The following is a 24,341-nucleotide window of genomic DNA, read 5'->3' on the forward strand; positions in this document are numbered from 1 at the left end:
GAACACTCCTCACTCACCTGAAGAAGTGACACTCTGAAAGCTTGTGCTATCAAATAAACCTGTTGGACTTTAACCTGGTGTTGTGAGATTGCCTACTGCGCTTACCCCTAGTCCAATGCAGGCATCTCCACTGTCACCATTCAGATAATAACCTTTCTTCCTGTTTTTGCCACCAAATGGAGTAACCTCACATTTATCCATATTATATTGCATTTACTAAGTATTTCCCACTCAGCCAGACTGTCCAAGTCATCTTGTAGCCTAACACACACTAACACCCAGCTTAATGTCATCTGCTAATCTGAAGATATTGCATTCAATTCCTTCATCCAAATCATTAATGTATATTGTGAATAGCTGAGGTCCCAGCATTGAACTCTGCAGTACCCCACTAATCACTGCCTGCCAAACTGAAAAGGATTCATTTATTCCCACACTCTGCTTCCTGTCTGCCAACGAGTTTTCTATCCATGTCAATACATTATCCCCAAACCATGAGCTTTACTTTTGCCCATTAATCTCCTGTGTGGGACCTTGTCAAAAGCCTTTTGAAAGTCAATATACACAACATACACTGGTTCACCTTTGTTCACTCTACTGGTCACATCCTCAAAAAATTACAGATTTGTCAAGCACGATTCGTCATTGCTTTCTATATGTTCAGTTATTGCATCATTAATAATTGACTCCAGCATTTTGCCCACCACCGATGTCAAGCTAACCAGTCTATAATACCCTGTTTTTTCTCTCCCTTCTTTTTAAAAAGTGGGGTTATATCAGCTACCCTCCAATCCATTGGAACTCTTCCAGACTGCTGGAAAATTATCAACAATGCGTTCACTTTTTCTAGGGCCACTTCCTTGGGTATTCTGGGATACAGAGCATCATGCTCGGGGATTTATTGGGTTTTAATCCCAGCAATTTCCCCAATACAATTTCCTGACTAATAAGGATTTCCTTCAGTTCCTCTTTCATGCTAGGCCCTCTGTCCCCTAGATTGCGTGCAGGTGCAAACTGGATTTTTGCCTTGCATGCAATCTTCCTGGCTTGCCACACTAATGGACCGCGCAGCTCCCCCAAGTCTAAAATGAGTACTTCGTTCCTCAGTTACAAATTTAAAGGTTTTCCCAGACAAACTGCCAACATGCAAAAGAGCTCAATTTTAAACATACTTACAAGAAACATGATATAAATGTATTTTGTAAAGGCACAGTTTCATCACACTATCCACATCCATGCTGTCAAGACCCCTTAGGGTCTTGTATGTTCCAATTAAGTAGCTTCTTCTCCTTCTAAACTCTGGTGGAGTCTAAGCTTAGATGTCCTTCCTTTCCTCATAAGAGGATCCTTCCATTCCAAGTATTTGTCAGGTAAACCTTCGCTGAACTGCAATAACAGTCTTTCTTAAACAAGGTGACCGATGCTGTACACACTCCAACTGTGGTTTTTGTATAGCTACAGTTTTTGTACAACCTCTCTACTGTTATAAAGCAGAGGTTAATCCTCCCTTTGAAAACTGACACCGAAATACCCAAAGAGGAGTACCTCGCCTTATAATCTGTAAAAAATGAGAGAAGTGGCATGACCTACTCTTCAGCAACTCCTAATAGTTAAATATAAAACAAATCTCTGACACTCACTCTAAAATCAACACGTAACAATTCATTTATCTAACAAACTGTTAATAGTTTAGTTTGTTCACTAACTGAATAAATCCCTTCTAACTATTAATTATTCCTGAATAAAATCTTGTTCAAACAAATATAATTCCCACTCATTAACAAAAATAGAACTTAGTCACTAAATTAAAACCAGGTTTTATGTCTTCCAGAATATTCTGGGCCTTCTCTGTAGATTCTTCTGTCTCAAACTTCTTTCTTCCTGGTATCTAGGTGGTGCTTTCTCAAAGACATAGATGAAGCTATGAGAGCTAATGATTTTCTGAGAGTTGAGGGCTGTTATCTCTGACAAGTGGCAGTTGCTCTCTCTTTTTGCCCTATTTTTTCATATTTGTGATGACGTAACAACATTTCCCAAATAGGATTGGTCCTAGGTTGTCAAAGCCATCAAATTTAAATTTAATAGGTTCTCAGTAGGTACCTAAGTGCCTGACTAAAATTGATTGGCTGAATTCAAAAGCCTTTGTAAAAACTGCTGCTCGGCCTTTTAATACAAATGTTTCAGTTTGGGACTCCCTACGTACTTGCATTTTTTAAAAACTCACTAAGCAGAGAAAAAGCACCACCTTTTAAAAGGACCAGGCAATGTTCTCCCCCTAGCAATTTTCTCATTCTTACAAACACCAAATTCTAACTTCCTACCTCCCAATCTACAATTACTCTACCCAACTTTGCAACACTACTTATTTATTCAATTTCCCTTGCAATAAATGATAACATTCTATTAGCTTTCCTAATTACTTGCTGTACCTGCACATTAGCCTTTTGCGATTCATGCACTAGGGCACCCAGATCCTTCTGCACCTCAGAGCTCTACAATCTCTCACCATTTAGGTAAAATGCTTCTTTTTCGTTCTTCTTTCCAAAATTGATAATTTCACATGTTTGCACATTATACTCTTTTTGCAAGATCTTTCTGCACTCACTTAACTATCCATATCTTTTTGGAGCTTTCTTATGTCTGCTCATTTTCCTACCTATCTTTGTGTCAACAGCAAAATTTGGCAACCATCCCTTCATCCAAGCCATTTACGTAAATTGAAAACAAATGAAATCCCAGCATTGATCCTTGTGACACAGTACCTGTTACATTTTGCCAACCTGAAAAACTCTTACGTCAACTCTCTACTTCCCGTTAATCATTCTAGCCGATCATCTTTCCACGCCAAAATGTTGCCCCCTATAACACGAGCTTTCATTTTCACAATAACCTTAGATGTGGCACTTTATCAAATGTCTTCTGGAAAGTTTACGTAGCATTCCTGTGCAAGTTGACCTAATTGGGTCTCAGTTAAGCAATTAATATAATAAGACCTTAAAACTTCTGTTCTTGTTTTCAAATCCCTCCATGATCTCATTCTTACTATTTGTCGTCTGTTCTAGTTCCATAAGCCGACAATAGTAGTTCTGCTGCAATTTTGGCTTCTTGAGCATCCGTGGTTGTAATCACTCCTGTAACGGTAGCTGTGTCTGTGACCTGGTCCCTAGGCTCTGCAATTCCTTCCATTTACCTCTCTGGCTCTCTATCTTGCTTTCCTCCTTTAAGACTCTTCTTACCTCTTTGAAGAAGCTTTTGATTATATTCACTATTATTGTCTTATTTGGCTTGCTGTCGAATTTTGCCCATGAAGTAGGTGCCTTGGGTTATTTCAATATATTAAAAGTGCAATATAAATATAACGTTTTGTGATTGAACAAAGAGCAAAGAAAATTACAGCACAGGAATAGGCCCTTTGGCCCTCCACGCTTCACTGACCTGAATAAGCTAAAACCCTCTACCCTTCTGGGGACCATATCCCTCCATTCCCATCCTATTCAATTATTTGTCCAGGTGCCCCCTTAAAAGTCACTATCGTATCTGCTTCCACTACCTCCCCTGGTAATGAGTTCTTGGCACCCACCACCCTCTGTGTAAAAAAACTAGCCTTGTACATCTCCTTTAAACCTTGCCCCTCGCACCTCAAACCTATGTCCCCTAGTAATTTATTCTTCCACCCTGGGAAAAAGGCTTTGTCCCAGGGATTGCTTTTAATACTTCTTTTGTCAGACAGTCCTTTCATTCAGAAATTATAGAGAGGATGTTCTGTCTACTGCTACTGTATGGCACGGTAGCACAGTGGCTTGGGATGGGGCTAGGTGGGATGCTCTTTCGGAGAGTTGGTGCAGACTCAATGAGCTGATTGGGCACCATAGGGATTCTATGGCTATTGTGCAAACTAGGTTTTACTGCTGCACCAATTCTTCCACAAATTATTGTGGATTAACAGTATCATGGTTTGATACATTTTTCAATTTTATTTAAAATTTACACACCGTAGTGGCACTTCAGAAAAAATTTACATTGAGCTAGCTCTATTGAACATTGGATTCTAACAAAGATTTGGTTGGCAGAATACACTCCATACACATAGATTTTTCAGCAAATCTTTAAAAACTCTCCTTTACCAGAGGGAGAGGGCACTTACCAGCTAAAAGAATACCCTCTTCTTCATGAACATGGATCGGGAGATAAGCATGTTCATTATGGTGACCTTCGTATTGTTTAACACATCTTGCAGTTCTCAAGTCCCAAAGCTTAATCTGAAAGAGGCAGTACATGATGAATAAAAAGTTGCCATGGTCTCAGATGACCACAGGCTGCCCCCTCCTTTGAGGGGGACAACTGACTGGTGGTGACCACACCTCAGGCGAGGCACCAGGTTGAGAAGGAGGGCCTTCGTGAATAACCTCAGCCGGTATGGGAATTGAACCCATCCTATTGGCGTCACTTTGCATCACGAACTAACCAACCCCCAATAATGAACATCAAATTAATGATTGCTAGTACCACAAGCCATGTTAACAGTGAAACATATTACCATGTCAGCGTTTGGTGAAATATTTTGCTATGTCAGGATTTTGCGAGCGCACAAGATTTAATTTTAAACCTACTCAAAGTAAATGAGTAAGATACTTTGTCAGAGTCAGTGGAGGCTTAAGGGCCAAATAGCCTCCTTCTGCACTGTAGGGATTCTATGATTTCATAGATTAGAGAAGAGTTCAAGCGGGTCATGAAGAAAATAGCACAAGGCTATAACTCAGAGGTCTAGTATAATTTCCTGATGTGAATAGGTTTTGGTTAAAGCGCCAAAAAATGGCACTTTCCAGCAAGAAAACTGCAGTGTTTCTCTCCAGTCAGTTTACGCTCAAGATCTAATCATACTGTGCCAAAAAAAATCAAGAGGCGTGTTTCAAACCATCATCTGGAAGGGTGGGCATGCCTAAACACGCAGACAAAATCCAGCTGCTTAGTGATTGGGGAGCCATCTCCAAAGGGTGCCCCAATCAGAATCGTAATAAACCTCCCTCCAAACCCACTATAGAGGTCTCAGTGACCTCCCTCCGCACCTCAATATGAGTCGGCACTTCTCTACCAATTCCTTCTCGTCAAAAGCTATCCCTGGCATCCCCTGCTCCTCTGTCCAATCCCAGCGCACAAACAAATCTGAATAAATTCCGCTCCCCCAAGAGGCTCCCAATGAGGTCAGACCCCTGCCACTACCAGGTTGGCATGGTGTCAACCTGGCAATACCAGCCTGTGCCAGGACATTGCCAGCCCACTTGCCTGCCATGTCCCTCTCCTCTGTGGGCTATACTCACCTTTGCAGCCCCAGAGAGGTTCCCACGACAGGTTTACATCATTAAAACAAGCTTTCTGCAGTCCCAAGGTGTTTCAAGCCATTCCACGTTGGTAAAATTGGAACTCGGAAACTCGTCAGCGCAATGTGTACTCTCCAGAGTTTGAGCACGTGTCACTGTTCCTGCAGATAAAGAGTGCAGGCAAAAAATCGCCCCCAGTATTCCAGATCTGGCCTCACCAAAGCCCTGTATAACTGCAGCAAGTCATCCCTGTTTCTGTATGTTGAAAGTTTGCAAAGGGATATAAATAATCTAAGTGAGAGGGCGAGGGTCTGGCAGATGGAGTACAATGTTGGTAAATGTGAGGTCATCCATTTTGGTAGGAATAACAGCAAAATGGACTATTATTTAAATGCTAAAAAATTGCAGCATGCTGCTGTGCAGAGGGACCTGGGTGTCCTTTGCAGGAATCTCAAGGAGTTGGTTTGCAGGTGCAGCAGATAATTAAGAAGGCAAGTGGAATTTTATCTTTCATTGCTACAGGGATGAAGTTTAAAAACAGCAAGATTATGTTGCAGCTGTATAAGGTGCTGGTGAGGCCACACTTGGAGTACTGTGTACAGTTTTGGTCTCCTTACTTGAGAAAGGATATACTGGCACTGGAAGGGGTGCAGAGGAGATTCACTACATTGATTCCAGACTTGAGAGGGTTGACTTATGAGGAGAAACTGAGTAGACTGGGGCTATACTCATTGGAATTCAGAAGCATGAGGGGAGATTTTATAGAAACATAAGGTTATGAAGGGAGTAGATAAGATAGAAGTGGGGAAGTTGGTTCCACTGGCAGGTGAAACGAGAACTAAGGGGCATAGCCTCAAAATAAGGGGAAGCAGATTTAGGACTGAGTTGAGGAGGAACTTTTTCACACATAGAGTTATGAATCTGTGGAATTCCCTGCCCAGTGAAGCAGTTGAGGCTATCTCATAGAACATAGAATAAAACTACAGCACAAACAGGCCTTTCGGTCCACAAGTTGCGCTGATCATATCCCTCCCTACTTGGCTTACCTATAACTCTCAATCCTATTAAGTCCCATGCACTCATCCAGAAGTCTCTTAAAAGACCCCATCGAATTTGCCTCCACCACTACCAATGGCAGCTGATTCCACTCACTCACCACCCTCTGAGTGAAAAACTTACCCCTGACATCTCCTCTGCACCTACTCTCCAGCACCTTAAACCTGTGTCCTCTCATAGCGACCATTTCAGCCCTGGGAAATGGCCTCTGAGAATCCACCTGATCTATACCTCTCAACATCTTATACACTTCTATCAGGTCACCTCTCATCCTTCGTCCCTCCAGGGAGAAAAGACCAAGCTCCCTCAACCTAAGGCATGCCACCCAATCCAGGCAACATCCTTGTAAGGCTCCTTCTGCACCCTTTCAATAGCTTCCACAACCATCTCATTGAATATTTTTAAGACAAGGATAGATAAATTTTTGAACAGTAAAGGAATTAACGGTTATGGTGAGCGGGCAGGTAATCGGAGCTGAATCCACATAATGATCAGCCATGATCTTATTGAATGGCAGAGCAGGCTCCAGGGGCCAGATGGCCTACTCCTGCTCCTAGTTCCTACGTCGTTACGTTCCTACGTACTCAAATCCTCTTGGTCCAATCCTTGGGACTGCCATTTGGATAAAGACCCATTTATTCCTACTTGGTTTCCTGTTTGTCAGCAAGTTTTCTACCTTGTGATCACCAACATTTCGGGTGTTATTTGTGTCCTCCATTATGAAGGCCTTTAGTTGGTTAGCCATTTCTTTGTTCCCCATCATAAATTCCACTGTTAGAGCCAACATTTGTCCTCACATACCTGTAGAAACTTTTAGTCAGTTTTTATGTTCCTACAAGCTTACTCTCATCTCCTATTTTCTTCTTCTTCTTAATCAATCTCTTTGGCCTTCTTTGCTGATTCTTAAATTGCTCCCAATCCCCTTTTATCTGGCCAATTTGCATGCCTCTTCCTTGGATTTAATACTATCTCCAATTTCTCTTCTAAGCCCTGGTTTGGCCAACTTGCCCATTGTACTTTTGCACCAGACAGGAATGAACAATTGTTGCAGTTCGTCCATGCGCTCTTTGAATGTTTGTCATTGCCAATCCACCATCATCCCTTTAATAATGTTCCCCAATCCACCTGAGTCAGCTCACTGCAGTTTCTTTTATTAAGATTCCGGACCCTGGTCTCAGAATTGTTCATCAAGGTGTAGAGTGACATAGTTGATTCCATCATATTATGGCTGCTCCTCCTCAAGGGCCACACACAACTAGACTGCCAATTCTTTCTCTCTCATTACACAATACCTTGGATGGACACAAAATTTCTTTTTCTGTAATGTCTGCTATGTGCTTGCTGGACATTTACATTTTATTAATGTAACCCTCATTTCTACTTCCATAATTTCAGCCAAACATTTGTTTGCTATGTTATTTTCAAATTGTTTTCCAAGCACGTGAATCTTTCCATTTGGCTCAATGGTTCTCAGTAGATCAAAACATCCAGCGGTTTTTTTTCCCGGCTTCTCTCTGTCTTCTCTTTGTCTGCAATATTACTTTGTCCCTTCCTTCATTTTAGATTCACTGCTGACTGGGTCTGTCTCTGACAAAGTCTTAACTTCATTCAATTCTGCAATGGTTTTACTTCATTATCCAATCTCAGCTTGTAAAGTTCTACACTTTTTCTTTCAATGCATTATTTTCATTCAACTGCTCAGCGCTTCGGTCTGTTTCTTGTAGATTTTGACTTCCCCCTGAAATATTGAACATTGCCAACTGGTTCTTCAGTTTGTTCAGAGTGAGGTTAAATTAATTTTGCTTCTTTTCATAATGCCCTAGAGAAATACACTTTGATCTCAGGAGCTCTTGTAACAAGTGAAGATTTTTCAATGGATTTTCTTTTCTTTATGAAGCTTGCTCACTTAATCTCGAGATTTCCTCTAATTCAACAGTCTTGAGTTTCTTTGGAGAAATAACATGCTATGAGGAGCCAGAAACCATTTGATAAGGTGCCACATCAAAGGTTATTACAAAAAATAAACGCTTAAAGTGTCGAGGATAACATTGTTAGGAATTTGGGAAGTTAACAGGGTTAATGAGTGAATGTGAGATGATATCAAAATAATAGACAAGTAACAAGATTAGCAAGCTTCTATAGGAATGAGATGTGATTTGCAAAAAGATTAGCAGGCAGAAATTGAGGCGCAAATTGCCACTTCAGAAAAACTGTGTCCCAGAGATCAAAGGGCTATACAAATGATAATTTCTAAAAGTGGTGATTTTGATAGATATAATCAGCCAAATCTACAAGGTGGAATATAGAATCCTACAGTTCAGAAGGTGGCCATTCGGCCCATCAAGTCTGCACTGACCACAGTTCCACCCAGTCCTATCCCCACAACCCCATGTAAGGGGTAATTTAGCATGGTCAATCCACCTAATCCGCACATCTTTGAACTGTGGGAGGAAACTGCAGCACCTGGAGGAAACCCATGTAGACATGGAGAGAATGTGCAAACTCCACAGACAGTGACCCAAGCCAGGAATCGAACCCAGGTCCCTGGCACTGAGGCAACAGTGCAAACCACTGTGCCACCGTGCTGCCCAGTCAAAGAGACTGAAGAATATAACTGTTGGCACCGCCACTGGGGAAGAAATCCAGTTTTCCATCAATCAGTCAGGCAGTTTCTCCACTAAAAAACGCAGTTTTGTGCCTTTGCTGAATCAGGAAAAGGTACTTTCATAGACTTGGTCATCCAAGTTGTTTTGTGTGGTAACCAATTGCTGGAATAGACTAATAGCATTATTAAATTGGATGCTGATTGGGAAAAGGGATGTCTCTGAGTTCAGAGAACATGGGTACATTTTGGGAACAAGAGGTAATTTCAGATAAAACGGTGTGTTTAGCTATTATTACCCTTAACTGTCTTTCTTGTCATGTGCTTTCCTTTTCTCTTACTTTAATAAATATTCTTTATTAATTGTTTACACAACGGCTGGACTGGCTCTTCACTGGGTTGTACATGGTTCCTCACATTATACTAAACAAATATAGGTAACATCAGCAGGGTTCTTAACAAAATATTAGCTTTGGACTGAAGAGTGGCCAGCAGAAAACACTGCACGCAAAATGGGTCTTTGTCTGATTAGCAAGATATGTGAATGGAGTCTCACAGGGGTCTGTGGTGGTCCTCAACTTTTTACAATTTACATTAGTAACACATGCCAAAGATGTGCGGGTTAGGTTGATTGCCCATGCTAAATTGTCTCTTAACATCGGGGGATTAGCAAGGTTATGGGGATGAGGCCTGGGTGGGATTGTTGTTGGCACAGGCTCAATGGGTTGAATGGCGACCTACTATATCCCACTATAGGGATTCCATGAGGGGAGCAAAGGCATGGCAGCTAAATTTGCAGATGACACATGATAGGTACGAAAGTATGTTGCAAAGAGACATGCAGATGGATATAAATAGATTGAGCGAATGGGCAAAACTCTGGTAGATGGAAAATAATGTGGGAAAATTTGAAGCTGTTCACTTTGGAAGGAAGAATAAAAACAATATTACTTAACTGGGGAATATTGCAAAATGCTGAGGTGCAGGATGATTGAGGTGCATGAGTCACAAAGTTAATATGCAGGCGCAACATATATTCAAAAATGCTGATGAAATGCTGTTGTTTATTATGAGAAGAATTGAACACAAATGTGATGCTTCAGTTATGATGTGGAGATGCCAGTGTTGGACTGGGGTAAACATGTAAGATGTCTCACAACACCAGGTTAGAGTCCAACAGTTTATTTGGTAGCAGAAGTTTTCGGAGCGCTGCTCCTTCATCAGGTAAGTGGGAGTTCTATTCCTGTACAGGGCATATAAAGACACAAACTTTTATCTTTATGCCCTATGTCTTTACATGCCCTGTTAGTGAACAGAACTCTCACTTACCTGATGAAGGAGCAGCACTCTGAAAGCTAGGGGCTTGTGCTACCAAATAAACCTGTTGGGCTTTAACTTGGTGTTGTGAGACTTCTTACTATACTTCAGTTATACAGGGCATTGGTGAGATCGCATCTCAAATACTGTGTGCTGTTTTGTGCCCTTATGTAAGGGAGGATGCAAATGTGTCAGAGGCAATTCAGAGGTTAACTAGATTGATACCTGGAATGAATGGGCTGCCTTATGAGGATAGGCTAGGCTCATCTCCATTGGAGATTAGAAGAGCAAGGGCTTACTTGACTGAAGTACAGAAGATCCTGAACTTTATTGAAAGGTGGACCTTGAAAGAATATTTCGTCTTGTGGCTGAGTCCAGAACTGGGGGAACTGTTTTAAAATTAGGGATTTCCCTTGTAGGATAAGGAAATTTTTTTCTCAGACGATTGTGCGAGTTTGGAATTGGAAGGTAGTGAGGGAGCAGTTGCTGAATATTATTAAAGCAGAAGTAGAAAGATTCCCTTGGCCAACAAGAATCTAAGATTAACACAAAATATTGCAGATGCTGAAATCTGAAACAAAAACAGAAAAATGCTAGAAAATCTCAGCAGGTCCGATAGCATCTAAGATTATCAGAGGTAGATAAGGAACATGGAACTCAACACAAACTGATTAGTCACAATCTTATTGAATGGCAGAGTAGGCTTGACAGGCCGAATGGTCTACTTCTGCTCCTATTCTTGTGCTTCCATTTACGCATTTGATCTTGAAGGAAGGAAAGAAAATCAACTTCTCTTTCAACTGTTTGTTTCCTTGTTGATCTCTTACAAACTCACTTGGTTTCAGTGCATTGTCTTTTTGACTCAGCTTGAATCCTGCAGGACGGCATGATCTTTTCGCACACGTTGCTTCTTTTGTTACCAAAGATAGCTTTCCTTCAGTCACAGCCATCAGCACATTCTGCACTGCCAGCTATAGTTGCAGTTTGGGTATTTTGTCAGCATGTTCAAGAAACTGTTGTTTTTGAGCTTTTTGGCTGCTTCTCAGCCATTTCTTTCTTCTGCACTAAACTCTTGGCTTGTGCCTATCAATGTACTGTCATGGACAGTTAAAACCTGGTGGTTTACTTGAATGTTGTCTCACTCACTCTGGAGTCTTCTGTTTCTCTCCCCCTGGAGTGTTATGGTTTCCTCGCTCTGGGTCTTTTGTTGCCCTGATTCTGGGATCTTGTGCTGCCCTCGCTTTCAGGTCCTTTGCTTCACATGGTGCTTGAGAGTTGCATTCTCCTGGGGTGTCTTGCTGTCCCTGGCGCTTTACTGGGAATTGCTCTCTCTCTCTGGGGTCTTTTGTTGCCCATGGTACTTTATTGGGAGCTGCCTTCTCTTTGGGGTCTTATTGTGTTTTACTGGGAGTGTGCTATGCCACCATGGTGTCTGGTATAGGCATGTACTCATCCAAAACTTTCTGACTCTTCTAATTTTCTGTCCATGGCCATTTGTGTTTTCTTATAATTACACCTTAAAGTGTTGTTACTGCTTTTAGGGCAGTAACTGTTTTTTCACACTGAGGCTCTGCAGCTGTTTTTGTTGGGGGTTTCCTGCGTTTTCCAAGTTTTGGTATGCTTTCTGGCAATTGTGAGCTTTTTATTTTTAAACTCGTTAAAACTTCAAAAGAGCAGCATATGTTTTATGGACAATTATTTTCTTACTCTTCTTTTCAATGTCCCGTATTGTGGGAGTTTTGATGTGTCTGACATGACTTTTTTTTTTGAAGCTGCAGGGCTGCTTTTTTAAACTCTACAGGTTTTTTCTGTTCTGCAGATTCTTCTTTTCAGCTTTAACAGCACTCTGCAGGTGTTTCCTCTTCTATGCCTGACTTTTTTTAAAACAGGTTTTTTTTAAAACTTGCAGCTGTCTTCCAGCTTCTTGATGGACATGCAGTGCTGTAGGACTGCCATCATGCTTTTCTATGGATGTGCAGTGCTGTAGGACTGCCATCTATTCTTTATCTACATACAGTTTCTGTTTTTATCATTTTTGCTGTCTCTAGAACTGTCTAGCATTCTTCACACTGCATCACTCAGGACCTTGCAATTTTGTAGTTTTTCTTGCCATCTTGTGATCTATGTGCATTAACTCAGGGTCTTGCAATTTTTGTTGTGTTGTTCATCTATACTGTAACGAAGGCAATTTTGGTGCTCTGTGTCTCTCATCAGTCTTGCAGTTATTGTAGTTGCACTCACTGTGCTTTTCTACTGTGCATCAGTCAGAAGACTCGCAACGGATGTACACTCACTCTGATGGATTCCTCAATTTCTAAGACTGTAGGAAGTTCCATCAACATTTGCTTCAATTTTTTTGTCTTAGGAATATGTTTCTTTAGTCTGGCTTCGTTTTCTTCACATTGTGGGACACCATTCTGGGTTCATTGTTTAAAATGCCACTTTTCATATATATTCACCATGATCATGAAATCTAATCAGTAATAAACAGTCTCAACTATTTCAGTAGAAAATGATAATAGAGTCATAGAGGTTTACAGCTTGAAACCATGATCACCATGTTTTTGGCGATTCCACTGCTGCCAGCCATGTTGTATTATGATGGCCTGTTCTGCGCTGTAATGTTCTATGTTCTATGTTCTATGAGGAGCTTAAACATGAGCCATTTATTACAAGTCTTTAACAATTTACAGATTACTATCATGTATGGTGCTGCTTCCATGCAGGTAGGCAGCTTCCAGAGTGTTTTCTTTAAGTTTCTTACCCTGTGACTCTTGTGGGCTGTGCTATTTTTCAGTCCCAGATTAAGCCTTGATTAAGCCACCTTTCATTAGAATGGCATGCAGGCACATAACATAACATTCATCCTTTGAGCCATTCTTGTGAATCTTTCCTGTGCCATTCCTAACGCCTCTGCATGTCTGAAGTGTGAAGCTCAGAACTAGGCAGTGCTTCAGCTGCAGCTGGATTAGTATGCTCTGCACATTTATTATGACTTCCCTGCTATTTTATCCTATGCCTCCATTGCTAAAGCTCTGATCATAGATGGTTAGATAATCCATTTGTTTGTTCTGTCAACTGCCTGACATTTAAAAATAATTAAAATTGACTTCATTTGTCAGGATTAATAACGAACATGACATTTCATACATGGAAAGAAAGCCCTGTCAAACACCATATGGTTGCAAGTACCCAATGGGTTCAATCATCACTCAAGGCACAGTTTGAAATCTAATCAGCAATAAACAGTCTTAGTAAAAAATGATAATAGTCATAAGACCATAAGACCATAAGAAATAGGAGCAGGAGTAGGCCATCCAGAGGTTTACAGCTTGAAAACAGGCCCTTCAGCCCAACTTGTCCATGCCACCTTTTGTTTTTAAACCCCCAAGCTAATCCCAATTGCCCACATTTGGCCCATATCCCTCTATACCCATCTTACCCATGTAACTGTCTAAATGCTTTTTAAAAGACAAAATTGTGCCTGCCTCTACTACTACCTCTGGCAGCTTGTTCCAGACACTTGCTACTCTCTATCTGAAAAAATTGTTCTTCTGGACCCTAGTAAATCTTTTCTGCACTCTTTTTAGTTTTATAATATCCTTTCTATAATAGGGTGACCAGAACCATACACAGTACTCCAAGTGTGGCCTTATCACTGTCTTGTACAACTTCAACAAAATGTCCCAACTCCTGTATTCAATGTTCTGACCAATGAAACCAAGCATGATGAATGTCTTCTTCACTACTCTGTCCACCTATGACTCCACTTTCAAGGAGCTATAAACACGTACTCCTAGATCTCTTTGTTCTGTAATTCTCCCCTTTCTAGTGCAGAAAAGATTTACTAGGATGCTACTGGGACTTGATGGATTGAGTTATAAGGACAGGCTGGATACACTGGGACTTTTTTCTCTGGAGCATAGGAGGCTAAGGGGTGATCTTATAGAGATCTATAAGATAATGAGGGGCATAGATCAGCTGGATAATCAATATCTTTCCTCAAAGGTAGGGGAGTCTAAAACTAGAGGGCAAAGGTTTAAGGTAAGAGGGGAGAGATACAAAAGTGTCCAGACGGGCAATTTTTTCACAGAGGATGGTGAGTGTCTGAAACAAGCTGCTGGAGGTAGTAGTAGAGGCAGGTACAATTTTGTCTTTTAAAAAGCACTTAGATAGTTACATGGATACGATGGATATGGAGGGATATGGGCCAAATGCGGGAATGGGGATTAGCTTAGGGTTTTTTTTAAAAAAATGGCGACATGGGCAAGTTGGACCGAAGGGCTTGTTTCCATGCCGTAAGCCTTTATGACTTTCCAATGCCCTACCATTAGCTGAGTAAGTCTTGCCCTGGTTCAATCTACCAAAATGCATCACCTCACATTTATCTAAATTAAACTCCATCTACCATTCGTCAGCCCACTGACCCAATTGATCAAGGTCCCATTGCAATCAGGGATAAATTTTCCTCACTACACACTACGCCACCAATCTTGGTGTCATCTGCAATCTTACTAAACATGCCTCATAAATTCTCATCCAAATCATTAATATAAAAGACAAATAACAGTAGATCCAGCACTGATCCCTGAGGCACATTTCTGGTCACACGCCTCCAGTTTGAAAAACAATCTTCTACAACCATTCTCTGGTTTCTGTCAAGAAGTCAATTTTGTATCCATTTAGATACCTCACCCTGGATCCTGTGAACTTTAACTTTATGCTACCATGTCGTACCTTTTCAAAAGCCTTGCTGAAGTCCACGTAAACAACATCAACTGCACTGCCCTCATCTACCTTCTTGGTTACTCCTTCAAAAAACTCGATCAAATTTGTGAGACACGATTTTCATTATTTTCATAATGATAGTCATTAAACAGAATCACAGTATCGTTACAGCGCAGGAGGAGCACATGTGGTCCATCATATCTGAGCATGATGACTTAGTCCTATTCTCCTACTTTTTCCCTACCCTTGCACATTAGGTGACTATTTGAAAATAAATAATGAAGGGTTCTTCAAACTTTTCCAGCCATGTAACACTTTTGATCTTCCAAGAGTATTGAAGAACCCAAGAAACATTCTATTAATATTGAAAAATTAAACCACAAAAATTGATTATTGTGCAATAAGTACAAACATACATGTGGTAACTTGAGATTACAATAAAGGTAGTCAAATGCATTGTTTAAAGGAGGATATTCTTCATATAATAATGAAATTTAACAATAACAGCAATCAGCTGAACAGTAATAACAGAAATAACTCTGAAGACAGGACCAACTAGTGAAACAGGTATTGTTGCAAAGCTCTTGCAGACTGGAAACCCATCCAATATTTAGATGTCACTTAAACAATTATATAGGAGAAAAGGCTTATTAGAACACTCTCTACTCAAAATGCAATTCCATAACCAGATAAAAACAAACTTAGAATATGTTACTGTGACTTATATGTATATTTACTTATTATATGACTGTAATCTGCATATAGACTGTGCAAATGAAATTAGCAACAAAGCTATAGAGGAGGAATTCCTGGAGCGTATACGGATTGGTGTTCTGGACCAACATATTGAGGAACCAACCAGAGAACAGGCCATCCTAGTCTGGGCACTGTCTAATGAGAAAGGAATAATTGACAATCTAGTTGTCAGGACCTTTTGGAGATTCTATGGTAGAATTTTTATCAAGGTGGTGAGTGACATAATTTATTCTGAGAGTAGGGTTCTGAACCTTAATAAACGATGGTATGAGGCATCAGTTGGCTATGATGGGTTGTGAAACATTACTTAAAGGAATGACGGTGAACAGACAATGGCAAACATTCAAAGAGCGCATGGGTGAACTGCAACAATTGTTTATTCCTGTCTGGCTCAACAGTAAAATGGGAAAGGTGGCTAAATCCTGGCTTACAATAAAAATTAGGTTCAGCATTAGCTCCAAGGATGAGATGTACAAATTGGCAAGAAAAAAACCCACAAGACTTTAGAATTGGGAGCAGTTTAAGATTCAGCAAAGGAGATTCAAGGGAATGACTAAGAAGGGGAAAATAAGCATGAGAACAAGCTCGCAGGGAACATAAAATCCAACTGTAAAGGTGCCCATTAGGCTGTGAAGAGAAAAAGATTCAAGACAAATGTATGTCTCCTATAATTATAAACAGGAAAATTTATTAAGGAAACAAAGAAATTGCTGACCAACTAAATACACACTTTGGTTCTGTCATCACAGAGGTGGACATGAATAACATCAGAAATATTGGGGAACACAGGGTTTACTGAGATGGAGGAACTGAAGAAAGTCAATATATTTCAAGAGAAATGGTGTTGAGGAAATTGATAAGATTGAAGGCTGATAAATCCCTAGGACCTGATAATCTACATCCCAGGGTGTTTAAGGAAATGGCCCTAGAAATAGTGGAAGCATTTGTGGTCATCTTCCAAGATTCTAAAGATTCTGGAATAGTTCCTACAGTTGGAAGGTAGCTAATGTAACCCCACTATTTAAAAAGGAAGGTAGAGAGACACAAGGGGATTATAGACCAGTCAGCCTGACATCAGAAGTGATGAGAATTCTAGAGACCATTATAAAAGATTATATAGCAAAGTACTTGGTAAGGTGGTAGAATTGAATGGTCAACATGGATTTACGAAAGGGGAATCATGAGATGGATAGAAAACTGGTTGACAGACAGGAAACAAAGAGTAGGAATAAATGGGTCCTTTTCCAAATGGCAGACAGTGACTAGTGAGGTATTGGAGGTATCAGTGCTGGTATCTCAAATATTCACAATATATATTAATGGACAAAACATTTTGGTTCTTCTAATTTTCAGTCTATTAAACTAGTATGACTGATACACCTCCTGATCCATTTACAAAATACCCAAATATAACCTGCGTATTCAGCGGCTGTGGACCAAGCCGCTAAACTTAATATCTTTGGGCAATGGATCCTGGCTGAGAAAAGGTCTCTATGTAATCTAATCACTTCAAACCGTGGACCTGGAATAAGAGTTCCGCAGTTTGCTGTGACTATATTTGCCTAGTTGTGATTGGAGGTCATGTGCTAAGCAAGCTAACCCTTTGTTTTAACAAACTGATTTCCAGGGTCAATGTGCAGAGAGAACAGGAGTTGGTGACAGCAGGAAGATGACTTGTTATCTGTTTTCTTTCTATCCAACCATTTTGCAAGAATGCCTTGCCTGTACTCTGGCCAGTCAAGCTGTAAAAGTTGGTGAAAGTCGTAGCTAACATGCCAAATTTCCTTAGTCTTCTGAGAAAGTAGAGGCATTGGTGGGCATTCTTAACTACAGCACCGGCATGGGGAGACCAGGACAGGTTGTTGGTGATCTAGACACCTAAAAACTCAAAGCTCTCAATCCCATGCCGACACTACATTCTTTTTGTTTCCTTCTCTATGAAGCGCATGTTTTGTCTGTACAACACGTAAGAAACAATACTTTTCACTGTATGTTAATACATGTGACAGTAATAAACAAAATAAAATCAACATAGTGTCCTGCGACTGCTGTGGAAAACATGGATGGGGAAATCAACAGCGACACCACGTGGACAGCAGCAGTTCAAAAAAGCAGTCCACCAGCACCTCAAGGGCAATTTAGAATGGGCAATAAATGTGTGGCCTGGCCAGTGACATTTATGCCCCGTCAATGAATTAATTAAAATTAACATCCCTCTGATGCAATCCTGTTGAGCTAACATATGGTGTTAGTCATTTTGCCTAAGAACTTGAGATTTCCAGTAGCCTGGAAACTGAACAACATTCATCAGGAAAGAAGGGGGTAAAATGAGGGGAAAAATATGTGCAGATTTATGGTTAAAAAATGGGTGGCAATTGGAGGCGTCAGGCAAAATTACGTTGAAGTACCATCCACATCCCAAGGGAAGTTGAAGGGATCATAACAAAACTAACAAATTTAATTGCGACAGAAGGGAAAATTTCAATAGTAATGCACACTATCATATTGTTTCTATAGTTAACACAACAAAGCACATCATTCAGAAGCTATTGTAAATCTCTGTGAACTTGATTCTGAATTGAAGAATATTGGTAGCATACCTTTCCAATCATGTCTGCAGCCATTAGATAATTTTCATCCTGCAAGAGCCGGATGGAGATCACAGCAGAGTTATGGAAGATTGCAGCACCTCTCCAACTTGTCCCTTTTGGTGTTCGTTGTCTGATATCTATGCCGAAAATCTCCCCTGATCGGCAGCCATTATACAACATGGGGACCTGCAGAGACACCACATTTCAATACTTCTAATTAGTAAGTGTAACTTTGATTTCCATCAACCAGTCAAATAAATCCTAATAACATTTCATGTTTGTATTTGTGATACAAAGCTCACTGTAGTCAAAATTATAGTAGTTGATTGTAGTTGTTTTCCAATGCTGTCACACCAGATCAAAACACAAGATATGATGATCAGCAAAACATCTACACATTATTATATAGAATAACACTCTCAGAACTTGGAGGTTGAAAGAATTTACCATTTGCAGACAACTATGCAGCTAATTTGTGTAAAGTACTATCCGACAAACAAGATGATTGATCTATTGTACATTTTTAGTGATGCTGGCTGAGGGATACACGCCTTCAAATAATTAATTGGATAAACCAAGAATTGTACCTCAATTATCAACTAATCCAAAAGCCTACAATCAATGCTAGAGTGTGGTGCTCACAAGTGACCAGCCATATAAATATTGTGGTTACAGGAGCAGGTCAGAGTCTGGGAATTCCGCAGAAGTAACTCACTTATCAACTCCCTAAAACCTGTTCATCATTTCTTAGGCATACATCAGGAGTGTGACGGAATGCTCTCCACTTGTCTGGATGATTACAGCTCCAACAACACTCAAGGAGTTCAACATCATCCAGAACAAGGCAGCCCACTTGATTGGCATTCCTTAAACATACATTCCCTCCACCACTGCTGCACAGTGGCTCCAGTGGGTGCCATCTGCAAATTGCAGACCACTCACCAAGCATCTTCCAAACCCACAACCCCTATCACCCAGGACAAAAGGTGTCAGTGTGTTAGAACATCACCACTTGCCAGCACCCATGAAAGTCACAAATTCTCCTGACCTGGAACTATATTGCCATTCCTTCACTGTCGCTGAGTCAAAAACTTTGAACTTCTCCATAACTGCACAATGGGTGTATCTACACCACATGAAGACGTGTATTTGAAGAAAATGGCTTACGATAACATTTTAAGGAAAACAAACATGGTAAATGACCCAGCAGACAAGAACAAGAACAAAACAAAAGATAGGTGTTATACCTATCAGCGTGTATGAAAATTACAAAAGGTTCTTTGCCACTTGTTAGCTGTGAATTGTGAACGGGCAAGAAAGCAGAATTTACCACTTAGACACACAAATGCTAAAAACCTGAAATAAAAATGGAAAATCATTGAAATATATAGATGATAGATAATAGACAAAAAACCTATGAAAGGTTTTGCTGAAGTTTCAATTGCACATTTTTTACTACTGAAAAGATTAACTAGACTGCTACTGGAACTTGATGGATTCAGTTATAAGGAGGCTGAATAGACTGGGACATTTTTCTCTGGAGCGTAGGAGGCTGAGAGGTGATCTTATAGAGATCTGTTAAATAATGAGGGGCATAGACAAGGTAGTCAATATCTTTTCCCATAGGTAGGGGAGTCTAAAACTAGAGGGTTTAAGTGAGAGTGGAGAGATACAAAAGTGTCTAGAGGGGCAATCTTTTCATACAAAGGGTGGTGAGTGTCTGGAACAAGCTGCCAGAGGTAGTAGTAGAGGCGGGTACAATTTTATCTTTTAAAAAACATCTAGATAGTTTCATGGGTATGATGGGTATACAGGGGGATATGGGCCAAATGCGGGCAATTGGGATTAGTTTAAGGGTTTGAAAAAAAGGATGGCATAGACAAGTTGGGATGGAGGGCCTGTTTCCATGCTGTAAACCGCTATGACTCTAAGACTACAGAACATAACTATTTCAAACGTTATCTTTTCACTTCATATGTTAGCTGATCCTTTTCTGTATTTCCTTTTCAATATCTTAAATCTTTGCTTACCCTGCGAGCAAACTGCTGAGCGAGAACACTGCTGTTTGTTCTAAATGTCTGTTTTTGACCAGTTACAGCATCAGTCACAAAGACACAGTCCAACAAACCTAAGAAACATAATGCAACAGATATGATTGTGATTTACCTAGTGAAAACCTAGCAGCCTCTCTACCAAAGCAGAATTTTAGAGTACACAGACATTGTTACCATTACAAGTTTGGGGAATAAGTTGGAACTGAGAGTGTATTTCATATTGTTGCTAAGTTATTGAAATGGTAAAACAAATATAGCACAGATAAAGCAGGCCTCTTTCCATTGTATCGTTCTATCTTTACACAATTAAAGAAGTTAGCTGAGTAAGTTAATTGCCTGATCGTAACAGTGCAATCTCTGTGGGCTTTAGCACAAATCTGACTCCTAATTTTTCTAAAAAAATCTACTTATCAAACCAAATCAGGTTTAAAGCTGACTGTATTTGCCTGAGCAGATGGATAACTTATTTTCAGTCCTCCAACATAACTTTATGACTATTCAGTAAGTATGTTTGAGTGTAGCAAATGTCCATCTTTCAATTCTTTTGAAATGTATTCCAAGGGAAACAAACAAACATCCTCAGGATGTCTCAAAATGCATCACGTGATGGCACAGTGGCCTTGCAGCATCACGGATTGGGTTCAATTCCAGCTTTTGATAACTGTCTGATTCTCCCTGTGTTTGCATGGGTTTCCTCCCACACTCCAAAGATGTGCAGGTTAGGTGGATTAGCTATGCTAAAAAAAATTCTCTTTACTGTCTGGGGGATTAGCAGAGTAAGTAGAGTCTGGGTGAGACTGTTGTCAGTGCAAACTCAACGGGCTGAAAGTCCCCCTTCTGTACTGTAGAAATTATATGACTGTTTTTTTTGAAGTTAGATATATATCTTCTAGTTGAACATGAAATCCGAATTACAATAGCCCGAATCTTCCATGAAGAGGCAATCACCATCAGGAACGGCAGTTAGCAGTGCTGCCTCACAGTGTCAGGCTCAATTCCGGCCTCAGATCTCTGTCTGTGTGAAGTTTGCACATTCTACCCATGTCTGCATGGGTTTCCTCCGTGTGCTCCAATTTTCACCCACAGTCCAAAGATGTGCAGATAAGGTGGATTGGCCATAATAAATCATCCCATAGTGTCAGAGGGATTAACAAGGTAAATGTGTGGGGTTATAGGGATGGAGCCTGGGTGGGATTGTTGTCAGTTCAGGTCTGCAGTGTAGGGTTTCTATGATTCTATGATTCCTTGCTCCACTCTTAATTTTCTGCACTGCAATGGAGCTTCCTATTTCTGGCCAGAAGATTTGGGGTGGGAGTGGTCAGTTATATAGTTACCAGGGAGTTAGACTAGATTTTGCCATCTAACATTTCCTGAGTAACTATTCAGTAAGTAAGTCCAACCTTCTGAAGTCTCTGGCTCTAACTCAGAGTCAGAGACTTTTGCAGAGGGTCTTAAGGGAATTTCCCATCAGAAGTTCCAACTTCCCGGGCAATTTTCATGGACTCAATATCAGAACTTCTTTGGGGGCCAAAGCACATGTTGGCCAGTATGTCTGGACTCTGACTACTCAATAAGATCATGGTTAATCTGAATATGCCTTAACTGCACTTTCCTGCCTGCCGCCTATAACCCTTGACTCCAATGTCTATCAAAAATCTCTCTGAGTCCTGAATGGATTCAATAATGCAGCCTCCATTGAGAAAGAGATTTCCAAACACCACTAACCCCTCAAAGAAACTGCTCAACTTCATCATACATGGGAGACCCACTTTTTTGAAATTGTGCTCCCTAGTTCTAGACTCTCCACAAGGACAAATGGTCTCTCAGAATGTTCCCTCAGAATCTTGTATGTTTCAATGAGATCACCTCTAATTCTTCTAAACTCCAGCAAATATAGGCCCTCCCTGCTCAACCTTTCCTTATTAGGCAAACCAGGACATCAATGTCCACAAACAGCACAAAAGGTAATAAACTGGTGAAATTGTTTTTCCATTTGCATTATTTGTAATGGATGGCGAGCGGTGGAAATGTTTCACCAGGGTCCAGTGGAAATACTCACTGTTTTTCATCACACAGCAACACCATCTAACTAGCAGGTGGGGCCTTGTGTTAACATTTCATCTGAAAGACTGCACCTCTGACAAGACAGCAATCCCAGTGATTGCGTGTTGAAATTGTGGAATTCTAATCTCCTGACCCTGGGGGTAAATTTGCTAAGGCTATGCAGGGAGGTTTAAACTGATTCGGAGGGGGGGTGGGATCCTGAGTAGAGGGGGTGAAAGTGAGGGGGGCATAGATGGGGACTGCAATGCACGGCATCGTGGGGCTGGGTCGGAGCAGGGTTTGAAATGCGTATACTTTAATGCGAGGAGTATTTGCAATAAAGTGGATGAACTTGCAGCGTGGATCAGTACCTGGGACTTTGATGTTGTGGCCATTTCAGAGACATGGATAGAGCAGGGTCAGGAAAGGTTGTTGCAGGTCCCAGGGTTCAAATGCTTTAGTCGGAGTAGAGAAGGAGGTAGAAGGGGGGGAGGGGTAGCATTATTGGTCAAGGACTGTATCACAGTGTCAGAGAGGAAGTTTGATGAGGACTTGTCTGTTGAGGTAGTATGGGCGGAGATTAGAAATAGGAGAGGAGAGGTCACCCTGTTGGGAGTCTTTTATAGACCTCCTAAAAGTTCTAGAGAGGTTGAGGAAAGGATTGCGGAGACGATCCTGGTTAGGAGTGAAAGTAATAGGGTAATTGTTATGGGGGACTTTAACTTTACTAATATTGATTGGAATTGCTATAGCTCTAGCTCGTTAGAGGGGTCAGTTTTTGTACAAAGCGTGCAGGAGGGTTTTTTGAGTCAGTATGTAGATAAGCCAACTAGAGGTGAGGCTATATTGGATTTGGTGCTGGGAAATGAGCCAGACCAGGTGCTAGACTTGGAAGTTGGTGTGCATTTTGGTGATAGTGACCACAATTCGGTTACGTTCACCTTAGTGATGGAAAGGGATAGGCATGAACCTCGGGTCAGTAGTTTTAGCTGGGGGAAGGGTAATTATGAGGCTGTTAGGAGAGAATTAGGAAGCATAGGTTGGACTAGGAGATTACAGGGACTGGGAACGTCCGAAATGTGGAGTTTTTTCAAGGAGCAGCTACTGCGAGTCCGTGATAGGTATGTCCCTGTCAGGCAAGGAGGAATTGGTAGGGCTAGGGAACCGTGGTGCACTAATAAAGTTGATTCGTTGGTTAAAAAGAAAAAGGAGGCTTATGTTCGGATGAGACTTGAGGGCTCGGGTAGTGCACTAGAAAACTTTAGATTGGCTAGGAGGGAGTTGAAGAGTGAGTTAAGAAGGGCTAAAAGAGGACATGAGAAGACTTTGGCTGATAGGATTAAGGAGAATCCTAAGGCGTTCTATAGGTATGTCAAGAACAGAAGGTTGGTTAGGGCAAGATTAGGGCCAGTTATAGACAGCAGAGGGAAGTTATGTGTGGAACCGGAAGAGATTGGAGAGGCATTGAACCAATATTTCTCTTCGGTGTTCATGCAGGGGGACAAGAATATAGCTGAGGAGGACACTGGGTTGCAGGGGAGTAGAATAGACAGTATTACAGTTGATAAGGAGGATGTGCTGGATATTCTTGAGGGATTGAAAATAGATAAGTCCCCTGGTCCGGATGGGATTTACCCTAGGATTCTCTGGGAGGCAAGAGAAGTGATTGCAGAGCCTCTGGCTCTGATCTTCAGGTCGTCGTTGGCCTCTGGTATAGTACCGGAAGATTGGAGGTTAGCGAATGTTGTCCCATTGTTTAAGAAGGGGAACAGAGACTTCCCCGGGAATTATAGACCGGTGAGTCTCACTTCTGTTGTGGGCAAGGTTTTAGAAAAAATTATTAGGGATAGGATTTATAGTTATTTGGAGAGTAATG

The 24,341-nt window shown here is 40.9% G+C and overlaps 1 protein-coding gene across 4 annotated transcripts in view; it reads right to left on the reverse strand.

The window, feature by feature from the left end:
• wdr21 (WD repeat domain 21) overlaps positions 1–24,341 on the reverse strand; it is a 119,486-nt gene that overhangs the window by 14,151 nt on the left and 80,994 nt on the right. For all 4 annotated transcript variants that reach the window (XM_080202913.1, XM_080202912.1, XM_080202914.1 and 1 more), the window contains 3 exons: positions 20,399–20,496; positions 18,378–18,554; positions 4,145–4,259 (listed from right to left, as the gene is read on the reverse strand). In XM_080202913.1, coding sequence (XP_080059039.1) covers positions 4,145–4,259; positions 18,378–18,554; positions 20,399–20,496 — 390 coding nt within the window. The remainder of the gene's footprint in view (positions 1–4,144; positions 4,260–18,377; positions 18,555–20,398; positions 20,497–24,341) is intronic.

The sequence above is a fragment of the Carcharhinus amblyrhynchos genome, chromosome 14 (genome assembly GCF_965287045.1).
Source record: "Carcharhinus amblyrhynchos chromosome 14, sCarAmb.v2.hapA, whole genome shotgun sequence".
In the NCBI taxonomy this organism is placed as follows: Eukaryota; Metazoa; Chordata; class Chondrichthyes; order Carcharhiniformes; family Carcharhinidae; genus Carcharhinus; species Carcharhinus amblyrhynchos.